Source organism: Pyxicephalus adspersus, chromosome 3, assembly GCF_032062135.1.
Source record: "Pyxicephalus adspersus chromosome 3, UCB_Pads_2.0, whole genome shotgun sequence".
Taxonomy (NCBI): Eukaryota; Metazoa; Chordata; class Amphibia; order Anura; family Pyxicephalidae; genus Pyxicephalus; species Pyxicephalus adspersus.
The window spans coordinates 84,900,307-84,913,098 of NC_092860.1; the positions used below are offsets into that span (position 1 = coordinate 84,900,307).

Sequence of the window (12,792 nt, forward strand, 5' to 3'; positions counted from 1 at the left end):
TGTCTAGAAGGGTGGCATTTCGGACTCTAGTTCAATGGGCTCCTAGTCCATCGTCAACACTTGTTTCCCAGACATCATCTTTTGTACAAATATATCCTGAGGGCAACAGAGAACTGGAATGGTACAACCAGCCTTCAAAGGCTGAGATGGCTTGCTATAAGTGAAGAGTACAACGTTAGATTGGAGAATTGGCGCTTAACAAGCATGGATTTAGGGCCTTAGAGATTCCTTTTCTTGTTTGGTATCTTATGTATGTCTGATATAGGAAACATTACCTCTGAAATGTTGCAATTATTTTCTAAGTGTAATGTATACAAAATTATGTTATTCATATGGCAACTTACCGTGATCCAGTTATATTGAATGGGTACCAGCAATTATATATAAAGGAAGAAAATATTTTTTGGATAAGGAAAAGGGGATGTTTACAATGATATAGACAACCGTAGATCAAATAGGGAAAAAGAAAGATTAGGATATTGGGAAGCAAAGGTAGAGCTTAAAGAAGATGAAGAGGGAAATGATAGATGGAGATACAATAGGTGAAAGAAAATATATATATCTATGAAGGTACCATACCATACAAGTTAAACTTAGACTGGAGACTAAGACTGCAGAATTAGAAAGTAAGCAATCATTCGTAATTACTATTTCTTTTCAATTTAAATTTTATTGCATAGAATATTTTTTCAACAAGCACTGCACACATATGCTATGAATTTATTTCACAATCCCCACATTTTTTGTGTTTGCTGAATGATAGAAATTATACAATGAGGCAAATTACAAAGTAATTACTATTTGAATAGGTGCATCAAATATCTTACACGAACATATAAAATGAAATCCATTAGTAAATGTAAAAAAAGAAGCCATATTTTACTTAAGTATTATCACCTTGAAAATAATCTTGGCAGAAAGAGCTGCCAATGCATAGTTTAAATAGAGAAGGCAGACTACACCAAAAACTTTTGTGTGGTTGATGCTATTGGTAATCACATGGATGTATGTATAAAAAAACAGCTTTAATGCGCTTTCCATTTTTTAGTTTGTTTGTTCATTTCACTGTACCAGCCTTGCTATAAACAAAATACAAAAAAAGAATGGAATCTAATAAAACTATTAGGCTCTCTCTGTTGTGTTAAGCAGGGAAATATCTGCAGGTCACGTCAGGTTCTATAACACAACTTTCTTTTATAGAAGGGCCATAAAATGTGGTCTGCGCTACACATATCCTAGTAAATTATAGAGTGTATTAAAAAAAAAAAAGTTTAGTAATAAAAATAATAAAATAGGTTTTGCATTATGCAAGAAAATGGGAAACCCACTTTGGAAACTGGCAGTTCAGAAGGATGTCAGCTGCAGATCAAATGCCCAAAACTTTGTACACAACAGACTTCAGCAATATGAAGCAGCTTTTCAAGAAAATCAGTCAAGAACACGGAATCTGTTTACTAATGTCAGCAGCTACTGTATTTTTGATCCACATTTAGTTTCACCTTGCAAACGACTGCATTTGAAAATATCTAAGGAATTTAGGAAACGGGTAGGCTAATCAAACAAAAAGCTATACAAGCAAATTCGGGCAGCAAATCTGTATTTGATTGTAAAGGAAATACACACAGACAAAAAAAGTAACCTAACAAGTTTAATTTCAAGTTAGTATAGGTCATTGTTTTCCACAATCAACCACATACTGAAAAGGCCAAATCTTATATAGAAATACTAGAAAAATGACAATATACGTGTTGGATTTGGAAACTGATCATCCCATTCATTAAGCAAAATAATACTGTTGTCGGAGTGTTGCTTATGAAATCGAGTTTTGGGTGAACAGTTTTTTTCTACATGCTGGACCTGATTGGTAAGCTCCTTTGCATGACTATACAGCCATGTGCTTTTTATTTAAAAATATTGTCTTAAAAATCTATTTACTTCAGAAACCTATAAATAAGCAGTCATTAGAGATAGTTTTTCTCATTCAGATTTTCAGGGCATCCATCAGAAATTTCTGGGGCCCATGCTAAATAAAATACTTGGGTGCCCCGCTCCTCTGTGTCTAAATGTTCCAGCATTGCCAAAATCAAGCTCTTTTGATTAAGAACATATGTACCCCTTGCCCCCACCCTTGCTGATTTTATTTGTACCTTTGTTGCAGAGATCATGGCTGAAATTTTGTTTCATTCTCTGCTACCTGCTGAGCAGGGTCATGCAGGGCTGTCTGGAGTTACCTTAAATACTTGCCTGATTTAATGTATAGTCTACATATCTAATTGTGATGTACTGTTGTGTAAAGCTCCTTTGTCACTTTGGAGTGACTTTCATCAGGTCTTTAAACAATGTCAGCTAAAGATCTGTGCATAAGTCAACCGGATAAAAAATGTCAGGTATTCAAGCAATACATTTAACCAGACGTTAAATTTAAAATTACACACCTATGTATGAAGGCAGAGTCTACGTGACCTCTTCATACTTTTGCTGGCTTTGTCCTTGTATGCATGCTTTCCCATGCATTTTATGTATTATTTTGCATAAATATTTAATATTGAAAAATGAAAAAAAGACAGCTGCACGGTATAAAATTATGAATATACCTAAAATTCTAACATATAATATTATGTTATGTATAGAGAGAGAGAGAAAAGGTTTTAGTAAATTAATTTTTGAGCAGCTGTTAATGTATTCTTTAATAGCATTGCAACAGTCATTGGTCCAACACCTCCTGGAACAGGGGTAATAAAACTGGCTTTTTTTGTAACTCCTAAAAAGAAAAAAAAAAGAATATGATTTGAACAATACTACACAGGTCCACCAAATAATTATTTTGAAAATGTAATTTAAGGGGGTAGCTCTGTGGGTGATGATTATATGCAAAACACAAAAACCTATATGAACATACTATCTTTCCATGACAAGCAAAGTCAAATTTACAGTATTTTGTTGCTTTGGATCTTGTACTTTGTTCTGTTAGTGACTGAATAAGCAAAGTAGGAGATAAAGCATACAAGATAAGTCACATAATTTATTTCGCTCGACAGTGGAAGAGAAAAAAAGGAATGTTTACATATATTTGTATTAGGCAGGAAAATGATAATGTCACAATGCACATAAAAAAACTCATTAGACAAGAGTTATATATACATACATATGGATATGAACATCAGGATCATATAGACAAATAGTATTCTTTAGGTAAATTGTAAAAATAAAACTATATTAGCATTGTCATCCTAGGCTGCTCTTCTAAAAAACTGTAATGGGGTTCAATTTTCACTTAATACAACGAGGACCAATTGTTTGGAGACACAGATTCTATAATGAAGGCAGGTGTTGCTTGTGGTCAGAACCCAACTCAGGGCTTTCAGCTATTAATCTCATTTGTAAGGGATAAGACTGAGAAAACACAAATTTCTATCTATGACGTGAAAGGCACTTGTTTGTAGGCATGTTCAATAGGCATGTTCCTCTTATAAATCAAGACAAATTTAAAACTATAGTCTGAGGAAATTTTCCTTGTCTCACTCCAATCATCATGTGAAAAGTATCTGAACATGCAAGGGTATATAAAATGCACAGAAATATTCTTTTTAAATAAAGGAAATCTTTGAGCAAAGATTCTTAGCTCTTCATTTAAATTAGCCACTCGCAATGAGAAATCAGAATCATCTTCCATTTATCATATTACATTAAAGTAATCAACACCTTATCTACTGTACATAGGCAGTGGATGTGGGCATGAAAATATTTGGTTTTGCCATGTCTCCTAGCTTCAGTGGAAATATTTACATATTCATTTTTGAAATATAATGAAAAAAGGAAAAATGAAAGGTATTTTGCTGATATCGTTGAAACTTGTTGAAAAGAAGAGCATAGAAACATTAGAACATTGCATGAGTCATAATGCAATGTATATAATCAGGTTATATCTTTTTTTCTTGAAGAATATTTACTGATTGATGTTCCTGCAGGTAGGAAATAGAATATTCATATCAATTATGCAATATATTTTGAGATATACAATTCCTCTGAACTGAGATTTGCAGCAGACAGTTTGCTGAAGGCAGAAATGCGCAATATTTTGTTGTTAGAGAGGAACTAAACCCAAAAATGTAAAAATTGTGACCAGGTAGGTCTTTTATTGCAAAAGGGCAACCAAGGGGAAGAGTCGTTTTGACAAATTAGGACAGTGATCAGACAGTTAAGAATGCTTATTGCTTGTCCCTTTCTGCAATATAGCCTTGCCTGATCTGAATTTTAAAAAGCGGAACTTGAATTCTGCTTTGAAATATTGATACATTATAAAACATTGTGCTTCCTGTTTACATAATTTCATTGCTATACTGCAGTAGATCTCCTCTTGCCCTTGGCATCATCCACTCAGAAGGGGTTATGTGTTCTGAGACACTCCCTATATAAAAGCACAGAAGTCACTTACGGGGGCTTAGTGTGTTGCATGGAGATATAAGATGTTTTTTCATAGTAAGTGAGTAAATTTTTCTCGCCCGATAATCGGCATCTGCAGGATATTGGGCGAGAATCTGGCGTGTGTACAGCCCACGTCGTTCATTGTCCGTGGATCCCCCTTGGTGGATCCACGAACGATGAACGACGAGTGATCCTAATGCAAGGGAAGGGGAAGAGCGCACACCAGGGTGCCGCTCCGTCGCTCTCCCCCTCCCCTCTCCATAGAGCAGAACGGTGCTGTATGTACAGCACTCGTTCATGCATCTTGCGGTTCTTATCGCTGGAAAGGATCGTGAAAGATCCTTTCCAACGACAAGAATTGCACATGTGTATGCGGTTTAAGGTTCATTCATGCCAGCTTTATTAAGCTGGGTGTTGTTCTTTTTAGCGGTCTATTAATAAATGTTTTCACCCAGGTTCCACCAATTGGACAATTTACAGTACATGCACATGGACTATCAGACCAGTCATGGTTCAAACTGGCCATGAGGTTGCAGTGCAGTTACTGCTTTCCCATGTCGGTGAACTGCTGTCTTGGAGGAGATTCCACCTGTGGCAGACCCATAGAGAATGAATGGGTACAGCTCACTGCTGCCAAATGTCAAATGTGCAAAGTCTGCTTTTTAAAAACCAGCTCTGTGGTGTGAGTGACTGAGCAGCTGGCAAGGTGGCAGCCTTCCAGAGCCATGAGGGATTGCTCTTTCCAAAGGCAAGTCTGAACCTACCCTTAGAGTGGTATGACACCGCCTGATAATTGTTAGAAATATAGTAAAAAAAAAGTTCCTTCACTTTCTCTCTGGTAAAAGACTAGTCAGCGAGGATGGCAGTAACACATGACAAGGCTTCTATCCAGAAATAAAAACAAAAACTATAGGAAAGAAATTTATATTGTAATCCTGGTACAAAACTAAGCAAATGTTAGATACTGAAAAAACTAGGGAATACCAATGAAAATTTGGAAAAAGTGAAAAATGGGCTATGGTAAGAAGAGGATGAAGGATTTTTTTTAGGGCTGATTAGGTTTAAATCTTCCAGGTCCATGTGCTACAATGCCATTAATTGACTTCACCAGGGAATGTTTCAGATAATGTCAGATTCACTGCTTTACAAATAGACCCCCTAAATGTTTTTTTTTTCTTTTGTAAAATCTCTTCAACAGCAGAAACCCATAAAACACAAAAATCTACAAAGTTTCATTGAAAGAGGACTATAATTTTAGGTAGCAGCATACAAGGTTTGCAAAAAATATTATCATTTTGCTAACCTAAACTGATTTTATGTGTTTTATCAGTGTTTTATCTACCTGGAATAACTGTTTGTTTAAAGGATATTATGGAAACCTATGCTGTAGTAAATGCTTTGGGTATTAAAAGGTACTCTTTGTCCAGGAGTAATGTGCAACGAGTCCCCAAAATGTCAGTCCTGCTGCTGTTTTGGTATGCTTTGAAGTACACTACTTTTACACTACTTTTCTAATCTTTTGAGTACTCGCTCGTTGCATCCTCCATTCAGATTGGGGTTTCTAGTTTTATTGTTCTTTTAATAGTTTATTTAGTATTGAAGTTTCCATATTTTTTTAGTACAGGTTTCCTTTATAGAGGATCAGACTATCTCTAATGTAAGCCTGCTCTCCATTCGTTCATCATTAATTCAATCCTATATATATACTGTATATATCTCCCAGGTTGGGAGATCAGATACTATAGTATGGAATTAAGGATCACATTTTCCAGGGGTGCCTTGCGGCAGCATTGTGGGTCTATGTTTGTAAATATATAAAAAACACAAACCTATGTTGGAAATAATGGTGGTCAGATAGTTCCAGTCTGAGTGAATTGCAATTCAAAATGGAGCTATTTCAACCTTACATCAGAATTTAGGCTTTACAAGCTCTGAGTTTGTATATGTAAGTGCCAACCTTTTCTGAAGAGGGTTAGGGATGTTGTCAGGAATTATATAAATTAGGCTCCCTAAGGTGCCCTTTTCTGTTAGTTAGTCCTTTCTGGGAAAAAAAACATACTTTTTTGCCTTTTTGCAATCTTCTTTTCCAAATACACAGAGCTGCACATGCCAAATCAATCCAACATTTTTTTCTGTTACGCTCACCCTTAGTTGGAAAGTGTTTTTGGAGCTAGAATTTGGATTGAATAACTCTTTGCTGGCTTTTTGATCCATGCTGAGTTACACATAACCTAGATTTTTACTGGTACTGACCCCAAAAAAGTTACAGTGTAGATGGTGTCATGTCATGGTGTCAAATCATGCATAAAATGTGTCCTATTTATATTTTGTGATGCTTACCTTCAAAATCCACGTCCCCCACCATAATGGTTTTTCCTGTAGCTGGATCTTCTATGTGATTGATACCAACATCTATTATAGCAACCCCTTCTTTAATCATATCTGCTGTGATCAGTTTTGGAATACCTACAGTGAAAAAAAAAGATAATTAGAAATAATAAACCCAGGTGATTTTACTAAAAGTACCCATATTGATCATTACAAATCAGCCACATGAAGAAAAAAAAAATGAATGTTCTGTGTGCATTGGAAAATGTATTCAATTTACAAATGTCAATTTAGCTTAAGAAGTGAAGCCTCATTACACAACCATTCTTTTCTTTACCCAACAATAGTACCTTCAAGAAAATCTGTAATTTTGCCTATTCATCTTTATCTGCTCCAACCCAGCAGTCGCCAACCAGTGGTCCGCAGATAAAACCCTGGACGCAACCCGCCCACTCTCCCATGTTAGGCTCAGATCTGCAATGAGAGAGTGGGTGGGGTTATGTCACAATCGTGTCACACTGGGGGAGGTTTCTCCCCCTTTGAGTTACACCCGGCTTCCCACGCATGTACAGAGGGAGGGGGAATTTCAGGGCCACTTAGCCCAGCTTAGGAGGCAGAAGCCTCGGGTGAAGCCTGGCTGCATGTCAGGTTAGCTGGGTGTGGGAGGGGGGTGGATTTTGTGAATCTCCCCCCTCGGTTAGGTTAGCAGGGTTGCAGCCTCGGAGGCACAGCCTTCAGTGTGCCTGGGGAGCCTGATCCCCCCCCCCTTTTTTTTTCAGGAGACTCAGGGAATACCTGGGAGCCCTTAGGGGCCCCTTCTTGCTAGCAGCTGGGTTAAGGGAGTATCAGGCGGAGAGCAGTCTAGGGACGAATTTCTGTCCGTTGCTGAGCTTTGGGGTAGGGGCTGAAGCTGTCAGGGTGGGCAGCCCCTGATCCCCTGGGAGAGAGGCCTGCAGGCCTCTGATCAAAGAAGATCAAACAGCCTAAAGTGTTAGTATATTTCTTAGGAAAGATGATGATCAAATTGTGTGAAAAGTCAAAAGGAGTACGGGTGGAGCTATAGTACATTAGTGAGCAAATAAGACATTCTACATTGGCATTTATGACAGCCATTGATGCTTGTTTGGATGATAAGCTTCCCCTTAAAATAATAAAGGTAAGCCTGTGGCTGAATATATGTGCAAACAGTGAAAATGCTCCTACTGCACAATCAGCGAGAATCAATAACTGCAATAACACTGGGGAAAAGTTTTGAACAATTTGTTTTTTACTTCAATTTTAAGTTTATTTACACTAAAATAGGTATGCTGATTCTGAAAGTGCAGTTAGTTTTCTTTTATCACGTCAGGTTTTTTCTCTACCACTTTTAATAATGCGATTACTGTAGCATGGATTTGTATAGGCTATTCATTTACATGCAAGACAGTGTGGTCAGAGGTTGTGTGCTGCTCTACGTAGTGAATAAACAAAATTTAATTTTCTACTTACACACGTTTTTTTTTCTTTTAGATTATGTCTGTCTCTGCTGTTTCTCGTCCTAATTGCCTAAACAACCCCAATTAATTTTGATTTATCTGTGGCAGTTTCACCATTCGCAGTCAAAAGGGAAAACATCAGCACATTTGTAGAGCAAGCCTATTTGGCATATTTTAAAGCTTAAAGTGAGCTTAAAGTGTGTCCTCCTTCACAATGGCAATACATTTGGGTCAGTTCCAATTGGCCATTCAGTTTCTCTTTGTGAAGAATATGCAGACATAAAGAGAGTCATTGAGTTGTTGCAATATCACCAACACAACTGGGTCATCTGTGTTGATCTTAAAATGGTATGCTTCCTTCTAGGTCAGCAACACGGATACACCAAGTATCCCTGTTATCTGTGCATGTGGGACAGCAGAGCTCGTGGGAGGCATTGGGTGAAAAGAAATTGGCCTCCAAGATCTGCCCTAAAACCAGGTGATCCAAACATTCAACATGAGCCACTTTTTGAAGAATATTATATTCCCGCCTCTGCACATGAAACGGGGTCTGATAAACCTTTTTTTTAAAGCTTTGCCAACTGAAGGAGACTATCTCAAGTACCTCATTTTGGCATTTCCTAGCCTGTCATTTAAAAAAATAAATGCCGGTGTGTTTGATGGTCCACAGATTCAGCAGCTCATCAAAGATGAAGATTTAATCAGTAAAATGTCTGAAGTCGAAAAGAATGCTTGGTTATCTTTCAAAGCCATTGTCAAGGACTTTCTTGAAAACACGCAAGCAAATAATTACACAGAAATGGCCCAGAAACTCTTGGAGAGCTACAAAATGCCACCCAAAAATTAGTAAAAAAGAAAGTGTAAGATCTAACTAAACAAAAAATGTATTCCCTAGGTAATAGAAATATGCAGCGTGATGCATGTGAATATTTTGTGTGCCAAAAGATAGGTGCAGGATCTGAAACGCTAGCATGAAATAGCAAAACAGGCGACTTAAATGACTGTTTTTGTGCATTTATATAGAGATGTCACTAACCAGAGATGTCTACCATAATCAAAAACATAGCCCAAGGCATTTTAGGGAGAAGCCTCTTAGACTGTATGTTTTTGGGATGAAACTAGAGTGACCCCTTGCAAACATGGGCATAAAGTGTCTTGGCCAAAATGTAAGCCTTTTTCGGATCCTGTGGCAGACTGCTAGCTTCTGGGCCACTGTTCTACCAAAACAAAACATATTGTTAACTTGATCATTTCAAGACAGAAATATTTACAACAGCTAAAGGAAAGTATATGTTTTTCAATTGTGTCCTTTACCCCATACTGTCAGAAAAATACATATCAAAATGTACTTTATGTTCCTACTCCTCAAAGTACCCTTCGGTCTTGTTAAACTGTCCTACATGTTACACAGCAAAGATTAATTCTTTATAAACTTAAACACTATCTTAACAATGGAACGTATAGTGGTTTGTTTTTATGTATTATGGTTAAATTAAAAAATCAAAATAGGCATAGTAGTTTAAGTCATGTAAATATGTAATATTACAGGTAATTTTTAAGACTAAATAAGACTTCTAGTTTACACACAAATCTAAACATCACAATGACGTTTAGTTTGGAAAACTATCTCTCATCACTTAATTGTCTGCTCTGTTGAGAAAACTCTAAAAAAAATTCCTGGGCCAAAGGATTTGTATTCAGTCCAGCCCTTTTTGTGATTTACACACCTCTGCCAGCCAGGAAGATAAAACCAATTTCCCTTTGACAGTTAAGGAATACAATTGTGGTAACTCACTGGGCCTATGCTGCTACATACCCTGTGAAGGAGTAGTAACAACCTAATAAGTCATGAAGTCTTCTCATTCTGTTTTCTCCTTCTATCAATATGTTCCTTTCTCAACATCTTGTTACTTCCTATTGCTGCCCCTTTTTCTTCCAATGACTTCTCTAAGAGGGATAAAAGGATGCTGACATCAGTACAGCGTCAGGTAGTTACAATGAGTGTATAAAAAAAAGATTATTTTTATTTAGAATATGATTTGAAGTGAATGAATGGAGTCAAATATGACAAACCTCATAATCTTGTTCTACCATTTGCTCACTTGTCTCTGGTACTTGGTACCCTCTCATATTGAGAAATATTGCCTGACTCTGCTCTTCCTGCTTGCTTTAGATCAGTGTTCCTCCCTCTTTTAACATGGGGGACCATTGAAATAACTTCAAGGTCTTCAGGGAACCTTTCCTATAATAACTAATATCACAGCTCATAGTACATTTGTGTGGTGGTAAGTGAGAAGAATGCCTGTTACACTGCTGACCAGTGAGAGGTATGCCATCCTTATGGATAGCCATATTACTGGCATCACTGACCTGACAGGTTTAATTTGCTCATTGCTAAAGGAGCCACTAGCAGCCTCTGGAGGAACCTTAAGATCCCACAGAATCCTGGTTGGGATCTAAAACACTGCTTTAGAGCAGTGGTTGCCAACCTTTTTGGACCTACGGACCACTAAACTCACGGGCTCCGGTGACGTCATGATGCCACAACCCACCGCTTTGAGCCGGGAGACATGGGTCGTGGCTCTGGCCGATGCACCCTCCCATGCGGGGTCCTTCACCTGATTCCGCTGGAGGGTGGGGTGCAGGGGCCAGGTCCATGGACCCCTGGTTGGCGACTGCTGCTTTAGAGGATGTGGAAAATCAGGTACCCTCACAAGCCAAGTTCAATAGCATTTGGGAAACCTGGGTAAAACACTAACTGCCTAAGAATGAAATACTAGGCCTCCTTGGCTTCACCCTGACACTCCCATACCTACTACCCCTCCTTTCTTTCTCATATCTCTTGGGAGCTAACTCTTAACTGCTAGACTCCAAGATGTTTTTGAGAAACCTGGGTCCCCACATAGTTACGTTGCATATTAGCCTACTTGTACATTCAGTGGATTACCACATGTTAAAAAAAAAGTAACAGCAATATACCAACATATAAAAAGAAGTCTTAAAAATTGTTTATTTATAAATGTAATTGTTCTACTAGACTTTGCAAAGTTGGAACTCACAGAAAACTATGGGATGAAGTTTTATATGCCAGGGTTGCTTTTGATACCAAACATGCCAAGGCTGCTCGGGTGAGAGTGACAGGTGTGCTTTATGATTACAGGAAGTTTGTGTTTCCCATAACTAACGCTCCTGCGATGTGGGAGTTGATTCATGGAGTTCCCTTTCTTTGCAATTATTTAGGGTGTGTAAAGTGAAGAAAGCTGGGAGTGTAGCACTTTTGGAAGCTCTACATACAAATAAACTATCATACAATGAACTTTACATGTAAGGCCCATTTTTTCAGATTAGGATTTTCAATGAATATTTAAATGCTCTAATAAAAATAAAGACAATTAGTACATTATAATTTTTAGAATAAAGCCTCCTACAGACAGCAGATGATTGTCATTGGAAAATATCCTCTGTGAATCCAATTACAGATGAATGAATGAGAACTGCACACATAGTGACGTTCTGTTCAATGGAGAGGGAAGGGGGAGGTTAAACATTCGTTATCCCACTGTGCTGTCCTCCTCCTGAGTGGACGTTCAGGGAGGCCTGAAGCCGTAAAAATGTAGGCCAAGGGCCTACATGACAGGGGTGGGAGGCGTAGACCAGGGGTGTTAAGGGTTGTTAAAATGTAGTAAGAAGTAAGAGAAAGTTTCTGTTAGGACACAGGTAAGGAGAGGGAATTTCAGGGCCTCTTAGCCCAGCTTAGGAGGCATAGTCTTCATCGGGTGAAGCCTGATCCCCCCTTGCTTTTTTTTTTTTTTCAGGGGACTTGGGGAATACCTGGGAGCCCTTTAAGGGCCCCTTCTAGCTAGCAGCTGGGTTAAGGGAGTCTCAGGCAGGGAGCAGTCTAGGGATGAATCCCCTGTCTGTTGCTGAGCTTTGGGGTAGGGGCTGCAGCTGTCAGGGTGGGCAGCCCCTGATCCCCTGGGAGAGAGGCCTGCAGGCCTGGCACCTCTCTTGAAGCAGGGGTCCCTTCATTATGTGGGCCCCCTCTGGCTGGCTGCGTTGCACATAGGGGCTGTGGCCGACAGGGGGCGCAGCCCCCGATCTACTGTAAGCAGGCCTGGGTTGTGTAGGCTTCACCTATCTATTATCTACTGGGATATTGCGTGCAGGATCCCCAGGACCAGAAGTGATGTCACAGGTGACGCGGCCAGGTCCCCAGGGTCCAAGGGACCAGCTGGCAAGCCCCAGAAGAATGGGGCTGCCAGGTAAATGTTTGGTGGCCTGGGGGGAGGGGTGGGGGGATGGTGTATGGGGAACACGTTAGGGGAAGGATAGAGGTTAGAACAACATGGGAAAAGAAAAAGTGGGGGGGGAGTTTGGCTGGTGTCAGGCAGCGCAAGCTGCTGTTACTCCCTGATGTCAGTACTGAGGACGGTATATACTGTTACTCCCTGGTGTCAGTACTGAGGACAGTATATACTGTTACTCCCTGGTGTCAGTACTGAGGACGGTATATACTGTTACTCCCTGGTGTCAGTACTGAGGACGGTATATACTGTTACTCCCT

At 39.0% G+C, this 12,792-nt stretch overlaps 1 protein-coding gene across 1 annotated transcript in view; it reads right to left on the reverse strand.

Moving 5' to 3' along the window:
• Nucleotides 1-735: 735 nt before the first annotated feature.
• Nucleotides 736-12,792, reverse strand: part of MTHFD2L (methylenetetrahydrofolate dehydrogenase (NADP+ dependent) 2 like) — a 44,358-nt gene continuing 32,301 nt past the window's right edge. Inside the window, exons 7-8 of the mRNA XM_072406811.1 lie at nucleotides 6,766-6,891; nucleotides 736-2,761 (exon numbers count right to left, since the gene is read on the reverse strand). Coding sequence (XP_072262912.1) covers nucleotides 2,649-2,761; nucleotides 6,766-6,891 — 239 coding nt within the window. The 3' untranslated portion in view covers nucleotides 736-2,648. The remainder of the gene's footprint in view (nucleotides 2,762-6,765; nucleotides 6,892-12,792) is intronic.